Source organism: Antedon mediterranea, chromosome 5 (assembly GCF_964355755.1).
Source record: "Antedon mediterranea chromosome 5, ecAntMedi1.1, whole genome shotgun sequence".
Taxonomy (NCBI): Eukaryota; Metazoa; Echinodermata; class Crinoidea; order Comatulida; family Antedonidae; genus Antedon; species Antedon mediterranea.
In genome coordinates this window covers 27,950,292-27,970,437 of record NC_092674.1, presented here as the reverse complement: position 1 = coordinate 27,970,437, position 20,146 = coordinate 27,950,292, and the positions used below count along the sequence as shown (strand labels likewise).

The 20,146-nt window shown below is 35.2% G+C and overlaps 4 protein-coding genes and 1 long non-coding RNA gene across 5 annotated transcripts; 3 read left to right on the top strand and 2 right to left on the bottom strand.

The window, feature by feature from the left end:
* Positions 1–511: 511 nt before the first annotated feature.
* LOC140049386 (uncharacterized) lies at positions 512–4,643 on the top strand. Its single transcript, XM_072094263.1, has 7 exons — positions 512–698; positions 2,487–2,561; positions 2,699–2,838; positions 2,930–2,987; positions 3,080–3,281; positions 3,382–4,076; positions 4,216–4,643. The coding sequence occupies exons 1-6, from the start codon at positions 574–576 to the stop codon at positions 3,532–3,534; spliced, it is 753 nt and encodes a 250-aa protein (XP_071950364.1). The 5' UTR covers positions 512–573; the 3' UTR covers positions 3,535–4,076; positions 4,216–4,643.
* Positions 4,644–5,410: 767 nt separating this feature from the next.
* Positions 5,411–6,730, top strand: LOC140050219 (uncharacterized). Its single transcript, XM_072095319.1, has 3 exons — positions 5,411–6,007; positions 6,366–6,440; positions 6,597–6,730. Exons 1-3 carry the CDS (start codon positions 5,574–5,576, stop codon positions 6,643–6,645), a joined length of 558 nt encoding a protein of 185 aa, XP_071951420.1. The 5' UTR covers positions 5,411–5,573; the 3' UTR covers positions 6,646–6,730.
* A 1,665-nt stretch (positions 6,731–8,395) lies between these two features.
* Positions 8,396–9,736, bottom strand: LOC140050221 (uncharacterized). The gene is made up of 3 exons (XR_011845375.1): positions 9,655–9,736; positions 9,027–9,168; positions 8,396–8,634 (listed from the first exon to the last, which is right to left on the bottom strand). It is a non-coding gene; the product is annotated as an uncharacterized lncRNA (long non-coding RNA).
* Positions 9,737–9,827: 91 nt separating this feature from the next.
* Positions 9,828–13,511, top strand: LOC140050220 (uncharacterized). Its single transcript, XM_072095320.1, has 5 exons — positions 9,828–9,904; positions 11,167–11,248; positions 12,390–12,536; positions 12,683–12,799; positions 13,165–13,511. The coding sequence occupies exons 2-5, from the start codon at positions 11,191–11,193 to the stop codon at positions 13,233–13,235; spliced, it is 393 nt and encodes a 130-aa protein (XP_071951421.1). The 5' UTR covers positions 9,828–9,904; positions 11,167–11,190; the 3' UTR covers positions 13,236–13,511.
* A 1,681-nt stretch (positions 13,512–15,192) lies between these two features.
* Positions 15,193–19,556, bottom strand: LOC140050218 (ribose-phosphate pyrophosphokinase 2). Its single transcript, XM_072095318.1, has 7 exons — positions 19,278–19,556; positions 18,692–18,875; positions 18,195–18,293; positions 17,577–17,701; positions 16,490–16,663; positions 16,019–16,178; positions 15,193–15,571 (listed from the first exon to the last, which is right to left on the bottom strand). The coding sequence occupies exons 1-7, from the start codon at positions 19,397–19,399 to the stop codon at positions 15,479–15,481; spliced, it is 957 nt and encodes a 318-aa protein (XP_071951419.1). The 5' UTR covers positions 19,400–19,556; the 3' UTR covers positions 15,193–15,478.
* Positions 19,557–20,146: the final 590 nt, after the last annotated feature.

Genomic DNA, 20,146 nt, shown 5'->3' with positions numbered 1-20,146 from the left:
ATGAAACATTTATAGAGGGCGGTATAGCATTTTATCTCGAGAAAAGTTGTCGAGGATATCGGAGGGAGGAACGAGGAGAAATTAAAAGAGAGGAAGGAAGCCGACATGCGCAGTTAGGAAAGTACGCATCGCGTTGCCATGCCAATTATCGTGCGCGTCAACATTCCTACGATACAACTTGCTTATCTAATTCAGAAACTTATAGGAAACCTTATGCTTACCTTATATTTTATAAATCTATTTTATCTTTTGTAGTAATTAATTCGTTTATTAATGGGTAATAAATGTAGCGTACTTTGTGGAAGTTATACTGTTGAATCCGCCGTGGTGGACAATCGCGAGAAATTAGAAGAAGATGAAGGAACTGATGTTGATAATCCTATGCAATTGCCAACCGTAAACGCTGTAGCTGAAGACGATACCAACCATGCCAATGGTTCCTCAGCAACTGCGTTGGCAGACGTCCCACCAGTAGAGGATCTGTCGGATAGCCACGATACGGATAGCAAAGAAAAGAAAAAGACTTCAATTTTCACAAGAATCCGTCGGTCAATCAGGTTACAGAGAAGAACCATGGCCGAGGTCAGAGATGTATATGAAGTGAAAGACTGCAATGATGGTGGAGAGACACCTGCTGTCAAACAAGACGTAGACATACCACTACCGGTTGAAGCCGAGGCGGCAGATTCAAATGAAAGGTTATTTATTGTTTAGTGTCTTATAGATGTAAAAGTTTTAGTAGGCCGGGTCACATAAACTGAATTCCCTGCCAAAAGGCACGGTAAACTTGACTGACTCAGCAGTGGATATGATATCGTTTGCTACTCATGATACAAGTTTTAGTTCATTAATAATCTGAGAAGGCTGACAATACCATTACATACAGGAAAGATTAAAAAAATGTATGGTATTTATAACATATTTTATATTAATCACGATATTTACGCTCTACCTATCATTCTGGTTGAGACTTCGGCTTTAACTGTTAGATTTCATTTGTCGTTAAATATTATTATTGTTTCTCTTAATCATCTATATATAAATTTACGTAAGGGCAAAATTCGGTAAATCGCGCGTTTTTTCTAGAATGTTTACTCGATGGTATATAAAGTTGGTTAGAATCTCGGTACTGATTTTAACCACCTGATGTAACCCTGTTTACTAATTAAATTGAGTTAGATAATTAGTTATTGACAATTAAAACGAATTTAGGTTCAACGATTTGCCCCAAATAGGGGTGTTTTTCGATCGTGGTATACACTGTCTAATGGATGTCCGTCTTGAAAAATACCCACAGACAATAATACGAGGATGCTTCGCATTTTCCTATCTCCTCCTACGATAATTGTTTTTAATGGCTGAAAACCGGTTGAACAGCTCGAGTACAGCATCATAATGTTGAAGACAGGCCGCTTTTCTTTAAAAAATACTATTTTGATAGATTTAATATACGTTTATACAAATGTATTGATTTGCGATGAATGGAACATTCCAATCTCTGTTCCACAAGTGTCTATTCCCTCAGGCGTCGTAAAGGCAAGTACTGATACTCATAACAGAAATTCGATCCATTTTTTTTTCAATCTGTGCTACAGAGGTTGGATATAATTTTTTTTTTAACGGATAATGAGCTAGCGTTTTCAGTCGCCGTATATTATGTACAAATCTTTATTATTGCATTTAAACCACCCACATCATCACCCTTCCCTCACTGGCATGAGTAGCGTTGTAAAGCCAGTAGAGGATAGGCCTACGGTGCATCAAATCCCCTAAACGCAGAACAACTTTGGTGGGTAGGGTAGGAACCAACTTAAGTATGAATTGGCTCAAGAAACAATTGAAAACCATTAGGCCTACTAATAAAGTTGAGTTAGATAATTTAATTTTTATTGACGATTAAATCGATTTTATGATTTTCCCCGAATAGAGGTGGTTTTCACAAATTGTTTTACATTATATAAACATACACGTCGTAGTGATGTATCGTTACATGTACTGTACTATTTCAATCGACTAGGACGGTGATAGTTTCAACAAAGTGTTACATAGCAATGTTTTACTGTGTTTAGTGATATATTATTTGTAAAACATGAAAACAATTAATATTTCGTTACTAAATCGATAAAGAATATATTTAATATATTTTTAAAAATTGTTCCTCTTTGCACCCACCCTCTTCCCCATCCCTCACCCCTAATGTTACATACAAAACACAAATTTAGTTTGTTTAAATTTGACTTAAACAATTGGTCACATTTTGTGACAAGTTTCTCTTTCGGAAGTAATTCTCAGGGTGCTAATTTTAGTTGAGTACATAAATCAGTGTCTATTTATTCGTTCCTATAAACGACATGTATTATTGTACGTACATTTGAAATCGCCAGTTTTTTAACGCTGAAATTATTATGTATTCGAGAACCATCTGTGGGCACGACCTAGATGGTACGCGAGCGAAGCGAGCGTACCATCTAGTTCTCTAAATTTAGTTTAAAAGAGGATGAATCAGAATTGGTTAAAGAAGATGACATGAAATGTGAGGATCTAGAAGAGCAAAGCGTTCTGTAAGGATAACTATTATTTTCAATTCTTAAAACACATTTTATTTAGGCCTCCTACAATCTACGGTATGAGACGAGTAGAAATTACGAATAGCCTAGGAGAATATCATAAGTTCTTGTATGATTTTTTTTAAATTTAGTAAGCAGCCTATGCCTGACGTTATAGATAATGAACTGAATACGGTATATGACTCGTCGGAGGAGGGCGACAAACATAGTGTGAACTCAGATTTAGACGTTGAAGAATACAAAATGGTTCAAGAAGGCAATAGGAGATTGGGTACGGTACAGGTTATAGACAACATTTTCTTGTATTTAAGTTTTAGTTTAAAAAGGATATGATTTTAAAACATGTTTTTTATTATTCACAGATGAACTTTCTGACCGTTATATACTACCGACGGATGTTCCTACTCGTGTGATCAGAAGGTATTGTATAATCATCGTCTTTATTAAATCATCATCATTTGTTATCAACTATCATAATTGAGAAAAGTTATATTGTTAATAATTTTATTCAGCAATGTCGAAGACTTGTCTGTGGACAGCAGACTTTCTACACGTCGTCGCCGACCGCCATCGCGGTTCGGCATCGAGGACGAACTACTTCTATCCTATAGAGACGTGAACAGGGAGATGCCATCTGCGTTTTCTACAATGGCACAGGCAGATAATGACAGTGAACTGATGGAAGAAATTGGAATGCTTAATAGGTACCGCCAAGTAAGTAACTAACAAAAAAATAAGTAAGAAACAAACAAATACTTAATTTTCATTTCAGTTGACGCCAATATAAATGTATATTTATATTTATATTTTATAGCTAAAGCTAAAAGACAATATGAACGAGATGGCAAAAAGACGAGAACGTAACAGACGATTGAAATTACGAATGAAGCAACAACACAACCAAACATTAATGGAACCACAGGGTGTGTTGGAAGATGTCTTAGAGGCGGTGGACGAGGAGGAGTAATGGGAGGTGGTCGAGTAGAGGAAGGGTGGAGGCTGGAGTTTTGAAGGAGACAGACCAGATAGAACTATACAGCAAGGATAGGCGACCAGGACGCTGAGCATAGATTGGGATACTGGGGCAGTCACATAAACTAGTGGAAGATGTCTTAGAGGCGGTGGACGAGGAGGAGTAGTGGGAGGTGGTCTGGTAGAGGAGGGGTGGAGGCTGGAGTTTTAAAGGAGACAGACCAGATGGAACTATACAGCAAGGATAGGCGACCAGGACGCTGAGCATAGATTGGGATACTGGGGCAGTCACATAAACTTATGGAAGATGTCTTAGAGGCAGTGGACGAGGAGGAGTAGTGGGAGGCGGTCGAGTAGAGGAGGGGTGGAGGCTGGAGTTTTGAAGGGGACAGACCAGATGGAAATATACAGCAATGATAGGTGACCAGGACGCTGAGCATAGATTGTGATACTGGGGCGCGGCAGTCCATAAACTAGTAAAGAAAGTCAGACGATGAGTATTATTCACCAGATTTTAGTTAGCATCTTCTACGTTAGGTAAGTGCTCACGTTAGTCAGCCCAGTGTGGCCGAATTTGATGTGTAATGTGAACACACCTCTAGTTATACCGTTTATAATACTGTAGGCCTATCTTTTTGAATACTAAACGGATTTCTTCTTTCTTTTTCATTTTTAGGTTTCTGTGATGAGTTATGAAATGGAGGATATAGGCCTAACATAAATGGTTTTAATACCACATGGCACATGTCGTTGCATAACACACCTAACTTGTAAAATATTAGACTGCATGATACGAAACAGAATTGAATTAGGCCTACATTATGTATTGGTCTTTGTATTCATAAAAGATGATCAGGTCATAATGCATTGCGATAAATGATCAGATATGAATATCATTAAGAAAACTTAAGAATATACAAATAATATATAAATATGATGAAAATAAAGTGAGCAGTTTTTAAAGAAATGATTTATCTAGCATTGTCTTTGTTGAAGTTATAGAATGATCACATAGGAATAAACTATCCTTTAAAGCTTTTTTTAAAACCATACATTGTTATCACATGTGTTTTAAAATGGCAAGGTGCAAAATGGGAATTCTATTTTAAAATTATTCCGGACATAGGAGGTAGGGCATTAATGTTATGATGTGTAATAATAATAGTTATCTCATTTGCGAAAACAGAATGTTCTTGCCGTAAATGTTTGCAATGTGTATTTCTGGTAGGCCTATCATGAAAACATTTTGATTCCAAATTTAAAAGAAAATTTTCCGGGTTGCAACATTAATTTATATTTATCCGAATGATCAGCTGGAATGTAATTATGTGCATTCGATTATACCATGCTGTAAATAAAATTAGATTGATTAAAAATGCATCTTAAATTAATCTGAGACCGATTCTCGTCATACTGCGGGTAATTCCGGATTTTAATTAACAATCTGATATGTAATAAAGTATAAATAAATAATTGCACGTCGTGGCCATACCTATCTGTACTTTCTCAATCCACCTAAACTATAGATTACATTAGTAGGCTCTATGTACTATATGGCTGTAAGACAAGCCCCGCCGCCCCCCCCCCCCCCCCACACGGTGCACCCGACTTTCACTTCATCTTAATCCCTTCTTTCATCATTTAAGAGCCAACATTTGATGCCACCTATAGCATTAATCTCTGATTTCTATTTATTCCTTTCATTCACTGATCTGGTTAAAAAACGTTGAAACTATAACGTTGGTAAAGATCATAAATTAGCCTAAATCCAAGATCATTCATTGAATAGCAAAGATCTAGTTGAATAGTTATAATACGCGCGCCAGCATGCGCAGTCGATTCGATCGAGAGAGTGAGCCGACATGCGCAGTGTGGTTGTATGACGTGAGCATTGCGTTGCCATGCCAATTATCGTGTGTGCGTGAACGTTCCTACGATACAGAACATTAATATCTAATTCAGAAAACTATCGACAACTTAGAAGTTATTGTGAAATCTATTTATCTAGGTTATTGTATTAATTCGTTTATTATAATGGGTAATAAATGCAGCGTACTTTCTTGTGGAAGTTATACTGTTGAATCCACCGTGGTGGACAATCATGGGAAATTAGAAGAAGATGAAGGAACTGATGTTGATAATCCTATGCAATCGGTGCCAACCGAAAGCGCTGAAGCTAAAGACGATACCAACAATGACAATGGTTCCTCAGCAACTGCGTTGGCAGACGTCCCACCAGTAGAGGATCTGTCGGATAGCCACGGTACGGATAGCAAAGAAAAGAAAAAGAAGACTTCAATTTTCACAAGAATCCGTCGGTCAATCAGGTCACGGAGAAGAACCATGGCCGAGGTCAGAGATGTATATGAAGTGAAAGACTGCAATGATGGTGTAGAGACACCTGCTGTCAAACAAGACGTAGACATACCACTACTGGTTGAAGCCGAGGCAGCAGATTCAAATAAAAGGTTATTTATTATTTAGTGTCTAGATGTAAAAGAGTTTTAGTGGGGTCACATAAACTGAATTCCCTGCCAAAAGGCACGGTAAACTTGACTGACTCAGCAGTGGATATGATATCGTTTGCTACTCATGATACAAGTTTTTAGTTCATTAATAATCTGAGGAGACTGACAACACCATTACGTACAGGAAAGATTTTAAAAATGTATGGTATTTATATAACATATTTTATATTAATCACGATATTTACGCTCTACCTATCATTCTGGTTGAGACTTCGGCTTTAACTGTTAGATTTCATTTGTCGTTAACTATTATTATTATTGGTACTAATTATTTCTCTTAATCATTCTCTAAATTTAGTTTAAAAGAGGATGAATCAGAATTGGTTAAAGAAGATGACATGAAATGTGAGGATCTGGAAGAGCAAAGCGTTCTGTAAGGATAACTATTAATTTCAATTCTCAAAACACATTTTAATTAGGCCTACAATCTACGCTATGTCTAATTTTGTTTAGATGAAGAGACGAGTAGAAATTACGACCAGCCTAAGAGAACATCATAAGTTCTTGTATGATTTTAATCTTTTTTCAGTGAGCAGCCTATGCCTGACGTTATAGATGATGAAATGAATGGTAGATGACTCGTCGGAGGAGGGCGACAAACATAGTGTGAACTCAGATTTAGACGTTGAAGAATACAAAATGGTTCAAGAAGGCAATAGGAGATTGGGTACGGTACAGGTTATAGACAAAATTTTCTTGTATTTAAGTTTTAGTTTAAAAAGGATATGATTTTAAAACATGTTTTTTATTATTCACAGATGAACTTTCTGACCGTTTTATACTACCGACGGATGTTCCTACTCGTGTGATCAGAAGGTATTGTATAATCATCGTCTTTATTAAATCATCATCATTTGTTATCAACTACTGTATCATAATTGAGAAAAGTTATGTTGTTAATAATTTTATTCAGCAATGTCGAAGACTTGTCTGTGGACAGCAGACTTACTACACGACGTCGTCGACCGCCATCGCGGTTCGGCATCGAGGACGAACTACTTCTATCCTATAGAGACGTGAACAGGGAGATGCCATCTGCGTTTTCTACAATGGCACAGGCAGATAATGACAGTGAACTGATGGAAGAAATTGGAATGCTTAATCGGTACCGCCAAGTAAGTAACTAACAAAAAAATAAGTAAGAAACAAACAAATACTTAATTTTCTTTTCAGTTGACGAAAATTTAATGTATAATATTTATATTTTATAGCTAAAGCTAAAAGACAATATGAACGAGATGGCGAAAAGACGAGAACGTAACAGAAGATTGAAATTACGAATGAAGCAACAACACAACCAAACATTAATGGAACCACAGAGTGTGTTGGAAGATGTCCTAGAGGCGGTGGACGAGGAGGAGTAATGGGAGGTGGTACAGTAGAGGAGGGGTGGAGGCTGGAGTTTTAAAGGAGACAGACCAGATGGAACTAACACTAACAGGAAGGATAGGTGACCAGGACGCTGAGCATAAATTGGGAAACTGGGGCAGTCACATAAACTACTGGAAGATGTTTTTGAGTCGGTGGACGAGGGGGAGTAGTGGGAGGTGGTCCGGTAGAGGAGGGGTGGAGGCTGGAGTTTTGAAGGAGAGAGACCAGATGGAACTAACAGCAAGAATAGGTGACAAGGACGCCGAGCATAGATTGGGATACTGGGGCAGTCACATGAACTAGTGGAAGATGTTCAAGAGGGTGTGGACAAGGAGGAGTAGTGGGAGGTGGTCTGGTAGAAGAGGGGTGGAGGCTGGAATTTTGAAGGAGACAGACCAGAACTATACAGCAAGAATAGGTGACAAGGACGCCGAGCATAGATTGGGATACTGGGGCAGTCACATAAACAAGTGGAAGATGTGTTAGAGGGGGTGGACGAGGAGTAGGTGGTCTAGGTTAAGGAGGGGTGGAGTGGAACCACTGACAATGAGCAGACAAGTGGAGCGTGGAGCATGGAGGTACATTGGAGGGTCAAGTGGAACTGCACGAAGCAGGCCCAGGGGAACAATGGAGGTTGAGGTACATCCAAGGCCCAGACTGTACACTGGCGAGTGTAACTATTACTCTAGTGCCTATGAGTAGACAACCACAGCAGTTTTGAAATGAAAATTAAATGAAACAATGTATATAAAGCTATTGAGATTTCAAACAGATCATTACTATGTAATTTAACAGGATGCAATGTATTTAATATTCAGAGAAAATATATATATTTTAAAATATGATTACCTAGTTCTTTAAATAAAATAAAAGTCTGATGTGCAATATTAAATAATGTAGTTTTTCAATCTTCTTCTTCTCACCATTAAAATAGGGTATTGAATCAAAGCAAATTCATTTATTAATACAATTTCTTTATTACAATCTAACACAATCAAACATATACCATGTTAAACATACAAATTTACACCATCATAATTCTTCAGTCAATTCAATACAATGGGGTATTGTTTTTATTTACAATGGTCAGTTGTAGTTGTCCATTTCATATAATGGTGGACTTGGTATTGGTTTCCATGGCAATACGATTTACATCTTCACCAGTCTTCACGAGAACTGCTTGATGACATATGGAGCTGCAAGATACAAACAAACGTATTTTATTGTTATTTCTTGGCAAATTATTGGAGAAAACATAAAAAATAAATTTCATACAACTTTTCTATTGAATAATACAATAAATTAAGTACAGTGTATGTAAATTAAATAATTTTTTTTAGTTCTAAACATGTGTTTTGTAGGGCAAAGGCCCCTGGTTAGCACTTCTAGGGCCCTTTAACCCAGGAGATAATTTGTTTTCTTCTAAAACCTGCTCTAGGCCTCCTTAAGCTCTGGGGCCCCGATCCTCTCATAGCTTTTACGCCACTGAGCCTACATACCCTACCTTAAAATTAATTCATACACTTATACAGAAAATAATATTTGGCTTTAATTAATAAAAGTTAATTGTCATCAATTACATAAATACCTGCTCGTAAGGTGACGACTATCGCTGCAAACGTAGCCACGTTTTTCCAGAATGCCTTACGCATTCTCTGCTGCTCCTCCTTAGGGTCAACCTTAGGTCCGGTTGCCATGCGCAGCATTTTGCTTTCTTCTTTATTTTAAACCTAAACATGATCATACATGATTATGATATCATTTTGTTCTGATGAACAACACATTGTAATTAAACTCCACAAACGAAACCTGGACATGGTCATTCATTCAAAATAACATTTATTCCTTTCATGATGCATAAACACAAGTTAGAATCACAATGTATAATATAACTGTAGTATGCTACTGTAGTGAGTACACATGTTATTGCATGTTATATCTAGGCCTAGGCAGAGCACCGTTCCATCTCAGATATGACGAATTTCATGCAGGCAGGTGGCTGCCTGGCCGGCCGGCCAGTAATAAAGGGACGATACAGAGATTGTCGACCTGCCTAGTATAGTCTGGGATTCAATAATTATGTGATTTGTAGATTTCTAGTGTATTAACTAGTCGACTAGTTATTTCTAGAACTAAAAATGCAATCATCAATAACTAATCTACTATCTATAAACGACTTTCTTTAACACAAACAATGAATTTAAGTACTGACTTACCTTTCCACGACCAAAAGTCTAAAAACGTGCTTAATATATCGGATCCGCCTAAAGTTGTATTAGGGACTGTCCCATTTTCCTCTTGCACGCTGATTGGTTAACAGGCTTTGTTATTTTTACTACGCACCAATCAGTAACCACTGGGTATAAAGTTACCAAAGAGATAATAAGCCCAAAAATGTGATTTCGTTGGATACTTGAGAAGAGGCTTAAGAAGGGCAAGGCTGAAGCTGGTAGACATTGTGAAAAGGTGAGTTTAAAATCATTTGTTTTCCATAATATTAAACATATAACTTCTACTACTAATAGACTACAGAAGTATAATTTATAATTATGGGTTTCTGTCGTGTTAGAACACATTGTAGATTGCAGACTGACAGTTATGATTTGGTATGTTAGATAAGACGTTTGTTGATTGCCTGAGTGAGTGAGCAACAGAATCTTACTGTAATTTGATACCTACCTACATTTCATTTCGGATTACATTCCAACATCTAGTTCCATTTTACTTTATTGGATCTCATCATTATCATAATTAGTGAAACAGCTCTACATAAATCATAAACTCATTGAATCTTTATTTTGGTGTATGTAATTTTGTGATAGGTGAAAAAACTCCAAAATAGTTGGCCATACTATAATAGAATAATAATATAATATCAAATCTGTTCATTAAATGAAGTGATCTGCTACCACACCAGTGTATTTATGAACCACCATCCTGGGACATGTGTTAGTTTGATTGGTTGCCATATGTCGCTCAGCATGAAATTAATAATGAAACAAAAATTATAATTATTTTAAATTCAATACAGTAAGTGTAAAAACTGTAGCCACTCCCAATGTCTTAAATGGTATTAGTACCAATACTTTTTTTTATTACTGAAATAAAGGATATAGACAAGATAATAAGACAGGCAAGGTGTTATAGATTTGACCTTTGGGGACCTTATTATAGGTTTGGTATTTGACACCCCAATACAGCACTTGAGTTGACCTCATTACTATAGTCACTCAGTGCTATGTAAACATGGCCTTGATTATAAAATAGGAATCCAGTTCTCTGATTGGTCAATCTGTTAGTTTACCCTCTGAGAGCCTTTCCTTCAATGATTTTGGAATTGTCTTGAAAATTATAATGTGTTTATGATTACAATACAATACAATACAATACAATACAATAGTACTATGCCATGAGGATATAACTTATCAAAAGTCCAATGCACAAACTCCAAATGACTTTGCAATGACCACATTACAACACAATGAAATACAGTACTGTACTAGACCATGGAGGTATAATTGCTTAGACCATGGAGGTATAAAAATAAAAATGTTATACCTCCATGCTTAGACTTGCCCTAAGTCTGTAGTTATTGTCTTTTTAATGTTAGTCCACCAGTTGGTTTCGATTTCTGTCTGAAAACTACAGAAAATGTGAAATATTATACATATACTGTACTGTTCTATTGTTACTGTATTATTATTATTATTTTTATTTTATTTATGCAGGTTAAAAAGCGGTAGCCATTTAAAATGCTGCGTCTCATCATCCTAATGGTAGCTTTCTCATTTATTTCACAAATTGTTGAAGGTAATGTATGAGGTTTCTTCATTTCATTGCATTTTAACATATTATACAGCTATTTTAAGGGTTTAAAAGACGTTATACAGTAGTATTATAATGTTATTGAAAACAACCCTCATTCATAAGTGTACTTGTTTACAAGCAGGAAGCAGCATGTCTAACACCCCTAGAAGACTTGTTTTTTTTTGTTCATGTATGGGGGAATGCCCGTGTCTTCCACCATTTTATATATAATAGTGTATGAACATAATTAATAATATAATAATAATGCAGATTTCTAAAGCGAACTTTGCCACCAAAGGTGCTCAAGGCGCTATTGAATGCTTTATAGTGTACAATCCAGGGAAAAATTTCATCTTAAAATATTGCTAATAAAACTGATGTTTGAGTGAGTTGAGAAACATAGTTTTCTATAGTATATTTTGCTACACAATTGTAGAAATGTGTAGCAAGAAGGTTGTTTTGTATAGCTTTTTGCTATGCTACACTGGCGAAATTATTCCCTGCAATCTATATAATATGTGAATATTAAACCAGATATACTATACTAAAAACTATGATAAACTTTACAACAGTATTTTAAGTGCGGAGACAGTCGTATAATTTAATGTTTAAAACCTTGTTTATTAATTCTTCAAATAAACAAGATCGCATGTTATTGTTTGACAATAAACTTTGACAGCTTGTAGGCGTGTTTGGTTACTGTAGGTTACTCAAAGTACAGTGGTACTTTTCTCTCCAACCTATTCATAAATATTTATAAAACTGTAAGGAACAGGGATGAGCGATTGCAAATAATACAGTCATTTATTTAAAAACAAAACAAAAATTATTGTTAAACTACAGTGTTCTTTATCCCTAACATAGAATCATATAAAGAAAGAACTTCAAGAATGTGGTCCTTATTTAGAGTCTTTATTTATGAAATAATTTATAAATATATAAAATGGACCTTTAGTGTTATTCATCCCTAATGGTAATGATAATTGGTGGTTAGAGTCTTATTTAAGAGATAACCTAATCCTGAGAGAGAAGCATCATTCAAGAGAACATATGTTACTGGCTCACCAAAGAAAAATTCTAATTGACTGTATTTTAAAATATTAAATAAAGTGAATAAACATCAATTGGACATCTATATTTTCAGGGAAGGCTAAGAAAAATGATGTAGGCTGCGACACAGAGTGGACAGGCTGCAAGGTGAAGAATGGCCGGTGTGTATGTCATTCTAGGATGGCTTGTAAAAACCCATTTGAATACAACACGGAGGAGCAATGCAAACAGGACCTTTTTTGTGAGTTAGACAAAATGAGGAAGGTAGGGGGAGGGGGGGGGGTGAGAGATCATTAACACGTACGTTAAGCTGTCTCTTTCCAACCCACATAATCGTTCATAAATCATTTAAATTCTTTCCCAACGATAATTTTATTTCATAAACAGATGATGTATGCGCTGAAAATCCATGCAAACACGGAGGGCAGTGTATGCAACTGAACAACAAACAATACCGGTGCATGTGCGAAGGGTCACATTATTACTGCAAGCATTGCCAGAAAAGTTAGTACAGCAAAGTTAAAAATGGAAAAAAAAATGTATAGTTTAGAGGGTAGGGGAGCTGGGAAAGCTCTGTCTACACTATCAAACTTTATGTGACAAAAACGTGATGTGCCCATATATGGACATGACATCATATCACTACCATATTTGGGCACATTACATTTTGTTGTCAAATTAGTTTAGTGTAGACAGAGCTCTAGTGCTACTCGCTGGATCTTCCCTTTGTGGAGGGTGCAGGTACAGTACATTCATGTTGAGATACAAAAGATATGAGGGATGTTTTTTCAGGTTCTTGTACAATTTTTATTCCCTATTAGTTTCTAATCTTCAGCAAGATAATAATCATTTACATTCTTTTTTTACAGAATGTCCGTTTGATCTGTCTAGACTCAGTGATGCGGAACAAATTGAAGCAGAAGATTGTTTCTATTTTTAGATTTTCCCAAAAAATAGCTATAAATTATAGAAATGCTACAGTTAATGATTTACTTTAACTACAATCGGTAACTGATTATCAGCAAAAAATAATTTGTTGGCTTTTATATTTTAGCGCTAAACAATTTTTCATGCCAAATAAAACCTGCTCACAGAAATGAATGCACCTTACAAAGTCTCCTGGGCTTATTTATTAAAAGTAGAAAGTATTAATAATCATATTTTAGTCCAAATTGTGTATTTATAAATTAGTAAAATAAATGTTTTAAAAAAATGATTACGGTTTGTCGTCATTTGTCATGTTCTCAATGGTTTTCAACGTAAACATTTATTTTCTTTCTTTCAATTAATAACAATAAAACAAGTAATAAGGAATTAAAAAAGAAAGTACGAGTTTCAAATAATACATTTCATATATTACAGTGTTGTGACAGATTTTGTAATGTTCTCCAGTTCACTAATTCTAGTTTCACCCTGGTCTAACCTATCAAACAAGGGTTTCAATTTAGCTTCCATTTGTTCATTTAAAACTTCATCCAATAACGCTTTCATGGTTGCCCGAAAGGCGGGACCGGTCAGCGCTGTTGAGATACTGTCTGATATTTGTTTACTCAACTCGGCCGAAGCTAGAACATCAAGTACGGCTTTGGAAGGCATCGTCTTAATTCGTCAGTAGACAGTTCAAATAGATCAAATATAAATAAAACTCGCGTTTCCAATGACTTATTACAGGTTGTTACATAGGGAAAGAAATGTTAGTTATAATATACTGTACACAGTGAATGCAGTACGTGCCCAAATATGGTAGTGATATCATCATGTCCATATATGGGCACATCACATTTTTTTGTCACACAAAGTTTTATAGTGTAGACAGAGCTTTAAGTTCAATTGCATTTATTAACATAGTTTATTTATTTAAATTAAATAATCACAGAACGAATCTGGTGCTTAAAATTGTTATTGTTTGTCCCTACTAACGGAATAACTAAACTAAAATTGTGTGGCTAAAAGAATAAACTTTATTAAAAAGTGCTTTTCATTTGAGAGACCAGTTGGCTCTCTCAGATGAACATGGCAAAATGAGGGTCAATACATCGAAAAGAATTATGGTGGTGTCGATGAAAGCTATTGCAATTGAGCTGGGCTGAAAAAAAGTAAGCAAATAATGAAATACTGTATAAAGAGAGGTAGCTAAGAGTACATGGATTTGCTAAGTGACCACTATAAGGTTTTAAGCTACAGATGTAGATCTCATGAGGCGATCTCAACAGACAACTATGAATAAATTCAATGTAGTCAATCATTTTTTCCCCAAATTTCTTTTTAATTTCCATAGCTTCACATTCATTTCAAATTAACTGGGTAAATTATTCGCATAAAATAAAAAAATATTGAAAAGTAATCATAAATATCTTCGGTACTCAAGTTAAGAAAAACCAATATTTGTATTTATTGAAGCAAGCAGGAAAATAAACTATTTTAATTCACCTAAAAAGATTCAAGTAAAAAGAATAATTTTAATATAAGAGAGGAAACGATTAAATATACCATATATGGAATGTATTTTCCATATTTGTTTTTTTTTAATTTACTGGCCACTATGAGATTACCACCATAATACAGTATATTCTTTACCATGTTTTTTTCTTACTTTTAGAAGTTTTTTGTTTAAATTACTTTCTGAAACTAACCAATACTACAAATGAATACAAACAATAAATAAACACTTCATACACGATAGCGATCGAAACAATTCGGTAAAAATTAAAAACATTGCGAGGAAACACTGAGGCCAATTAACGCATGGTTCCAGGTTTTTTTTCAACTAATCCTCAATTTCATGTTTTTGTTTGCCTGGGTACAAACACTTGAGGCATCACAGACAAGGTTTATACAACACACTTTCTAGATTTCCACCACACCTACCTACAAATCTGTTAATAGCTTTAAACACCTTGTAATACCACTGTATATCAAAAATAAAAATGTATGTTAATAGAGAAATAATAATCTCAAAATAAATAATGCCTTTACAGCTTCTATTAAAGAAATACCCACAGACCACCTGCAGGAATTTGTGTGTTTTTTGGTATACGGTAAATTTCCGTAAAGTTTTAAAAGACAATTGTTACCATATTTGGAACCGACAACACCTAGCAGATCTTAACAGATTATATACATACAGACTGGATGAATTACAGAACCAAGCAACGGATTCTGTCCATAGGCATGTTTGCATTGTTACATAGGCACGTTGCTGAAGAGATACGACACGGATTCGCCATTGTGTGTCCGTCTTATTGCCTCGGCGAGAATCATTGATATATCAATTACCTGAAAAGAACAATTTGTTTCAATAAAAGTAATCATCAATACCTTTTTACTCAGGGTACCCGAGTCTAGGACACTCTCATCTTCTCCTCCTCCATCCGACACTATTAAGTAAAAAGTGCGATTTATAAAGTACTACTCCTCCCTTATTCGTTGTAGTATTGAGCTGGAATTTGGCATGAATATACTACAGGGACATGTCCTCAAAGCTATAGAGCCAGATTTTTTAATTTCAAACCGGATGCAGCCATATGAAGTCTCGAAGATGGTACCGTATAGCCGTATAAACTATTTGATAGCGAGGTTATTGATGTGTATGTGACGTCACACCCCGTCTTATGACGCCATTACAGCTTCTTTTGCTGTACCCCGAGTATCGCACATTCCTGCTTGTTTTTTAAAATATAGATGAAAAGATGGGAGTGATATCATGACAGGTGATTTTCTTACCGAAATTTTACTGCACAGTTTCATTTTCTCCACTTGTGGGATTGTGTTTGTGACGACCACGTTCTCGAAAACGGCATTGTTAATGCGCGAGATGGCTGGGCCAGAGAAGATACCGTGTGTTAAGATGGCATACACCCTCAATGCACCGGCATCTTGAAGTCTAAAAATAGATTAAAATTTACATTTACTAAATGAAATATTATGCAATGGTAAAGGAATCAGACGAGATATTCCTGTGCCGTCTTGATTTTTACTCAAATTGCCCTGTCCTTCAGATTGGACATTAAGCCACATGTATAATACATGAAATACAATATTTAAAAAAATAATTGGATGGTTGGTTTGCTCTGTGTCCTGTAAAGCTTCATTCCCACATGCAATGTTAGAACCAAGCTTAGGAGGAATATATCCTATTAATGGAGCCCGACTAATTATTTTAGGGTGTTTTAACTGCACAGAACCAGTTCTTACTTTTCAGCAGCCAAACATATTGTACCGCATGTGTCAGCCATATCATCAACCAAAATGGCTACTCTGTCTTTAACGTCACCAACCAACACCATTGACGACACTTCATTCGCCTTCCTGCGTTCTTTGTGAATCAGAGCAAACTCTACATTTAAACGATCTGCGATTGAGGTGACTCTGAAAAAAGGAAAAATTTCACACATATCATGAACTAAAGTGTCTACACTATCAAATTTATGTGACAAAAATGTGATGTGCTCATATATGGACATGATGATGTTTTCACTACCATATTAAAGCATATCACTACCATATCTGGGCACATCACACTTTCTTTTGTCAAACTAGTTTTGATAGTGTATACAGAGCTTTACACTGATGCTCTTGTGAGGGAAATAATGCTACAAGCATAATACTATCAATCCACAGCACAGTACAATAGATGTATATTTAAACATATGCTAGTTTATTCTTGGTACAGTAATAATTTTTTATGATTTTGCCCTTTTTCTGTCAACTATTTTATGACAGAAAAAAGTCTTTAGTATTTTAAACATATGGTTAGCCACGCAAGGACACTAACTAACCTAAATAATCTGTATTTAAACTATTCTCAATTTTGTCAAAGTACTCTCACTTCCACTGATGTGTTGCCCAAAAGCTCTGCTAATTTTTCTGGCTGTTTTACTTTATATCATTTTGATTTAGCTTTTTGCTTATTTTATTTGTATCTCCATTGTGATCCAGCCACTGATACCCACAGCATTGTCATATATATTTTAAAGTAATTTGCCTTAGGATTTAAATATATTTTAAATGTCTTTTTTACAGAATTGATAAACAACATTGGGTGAATCAACCTGTGTATAATAAAGTATTTAATAATAATAACATTTATTTGTAAAACGAGCAATGAATTTTCGAAATGATTAATAATTTAAGATAATTTGAATTTAAAGTGCTATTTACTGATGTTTCACAGCACTAAAAGACCAACAAGAATTAATGAAAAAGGTGAGATTTTAGAAGTGACTTCAATTGCTTGAGCAGTTTAAGCAGTGGTGGAAGAAAGAGGAAACCGTTTACCAACCTTTTTGCTCCCCCTGCATCAGGTGATACAATGCAACTATTTTTCCACTCTGGGATATTGTCTCGGATCCACTTGAGAACAGCTGGCTCAGCGTACAGGTTATCCACAGGAATGTCAAAGAATCCCTACGGATAGAGAATAAAATGTTCTTGAAATTGTGTTTAACATGTAAATCTCTGTCTACTCTATCACACTTTATGTGAAAAAACAAATGTGATGTGCCCATATATGGACATGATGATGTTATATCACTACCATATTTGGGCATAAACTGTATCATTATCATATTTAAGCACATTACACTTGTTTTGTCAAACTAGTTAGATAGTGTAGACAGAGCTTAACAGAAGTACAGTAAGAACATCCAAAGCAACTCGGCAATTACTGGATAATAATTTATTTATTTATTTATTTATTTATCATGCTTATAAACTAGTCTCTTTTGAGGATTAGGGAGTGGAGTTGAAAGAGTTGTGAGTTACAACCCTGGCACTAGGTCAGGATTTAACCTCCGATCTTGAGATTGGAAGGCAAGCACGTTAGCCACCAAGCTACATCTCCACTACTCTTGATGAAGCTACAAAAACATAACCTTCTTATTACCATAGTAGAACTTACCTGAATTTGTGAGGCGTGCAGATCCATGGTAATAATGTGATCAGCGCCGGCAACTGACAACATGTTGGCCACAAGCTTTGCGGAAATTGGGGCACGGCTCTGAGGGATAAAAAAGTTGACATTTATTACTTTTAATGGTTACTAAATTCATTTTCAATTTTAAAATTGACTAATAATTAATTAACTATTAGTAATAAAGCTGGGCTTTTGATTAATATACTGTATTATAACATGTATTAACTGTACACAGTGTAAACAGACAATTTGAATTAGTGTATCATTTTGGTATGACAGAAATACACAAAATACCAATAATTCAAACATACATATAAAGGAGATGGAGGCATAGCAATAAAAACAGAGTAAGGGTAGATAGATTCAGTGACAGGCAATACATCACATGTATGTATTAAGAAACCATGCTTGTTGCATTGGAAAATGTGTAGAATTTAATTAAATAAATAATCTAAAAATATTAATTTTATCGTAAAATTTACTTTGTCTTTCTTGTCTTGTCTGGCATAAGGAAAGAGAGGGATAACGGCAGTGACACGGTGAGATGATGCGATTTTACAAGCGTTGATCATGATAAGAAGTTCCATTAAGTTGTCGTTAATGTCTCCGCACCCACTCTGAACAATGTAAACATCCTCTCCTCTAACACTTTCACCAATTTCAACACTGAAAATTAATAATTAAAATACCTGTAATTAATAAATATTGTAATGTAAATCTTAGTTTTTGTTTTGTACTGAACTGAGTCTGAAGTACTACTACTGTAGGCCTAGCCTCTATCTAGCTAGGCCTATTTAGCCTAAACTAGGGCCTAAAGCCTTGGCTAAATACAATTTTTTTTTCCAACACTAAAATTAAAAAAATTTACAGCCAAAAAATAAGTAAATGTTTATGTTAGGCTTAAAACAGCAAGAGCAGGGCAACCCAGTGAGAGAGTTGCAGAACACTGCTTTCTCATTTGGCAAATGAATGGTGTACGCGACGTGCGTAACGTGTGTGAATTAATTAGACAACTAAGGCTATAAGCCTATTATTATAAGCTAGGCTAGGGCCAGGCTAGCCACTCACCATGTTTCTTGGTTACTAAATTTCTTCGTTACCACTTTTCCGAGAGGAATTCCAAGTCGCTCAGCAATTTTATTAGCTAAATCTGTATGGGATGACCCACTAAATACTTTGATATTAGGCATTTTAACACAGGAATGTTTTGTTTATAAAATATACAGGCTAAAAATTAAAGATGAAGACTGACCACAAAAAGTAAGTGCGCCAGATTCGACAAAATACATGTGTTCAAGATCATCCATGGCTCAGAAAAATCTGGACGGTGATTGGTCAATTAGTGCGCATGTCATCAAAGAAAGTGGGGGTCAGATAACAAAAAGTAAACAGAATCTTTTGGAAATAAAATAAAAATACATTTCGTTTTTAAATAGGCCTTGGTCATTTGTATTACACTGGATTACGCATATAAAAGATTAAATTCGAGTAATCGTGTAGTTATTACGCCTATATTACGTTGTAGGCCTACCATTCAAAATATCAATGGGAGGTCGAACTACACCCAAAAGTGCGAATCATTTTTTTAAAGTTTTTTTTTTTTCAGGTAAATACATTTTTTTTTCATCAAATTTTTTTTGTCAAAGTAAATAACTATTGTGTGACATTAAAATGACATATAACAATTGAAAAAAAAATTAGTTTAGGAGGTCAATTTTATTATTTTATATTCTATGGGAAGAATCGCAATGAAGGAAAACGAGATTACATAATATAACAGCCAAGCTAAGCCATATGGTTATACCTCCATGGCAAGCTTAATATAATGGGGTTACGTTTTATAGGCCTATGTCATAACATTACCATAACCATTTCTAAAAATTAATTTAATTTCATGCATTTAATATTCTGTTTTGTCATAATTTTCATCTCACCCT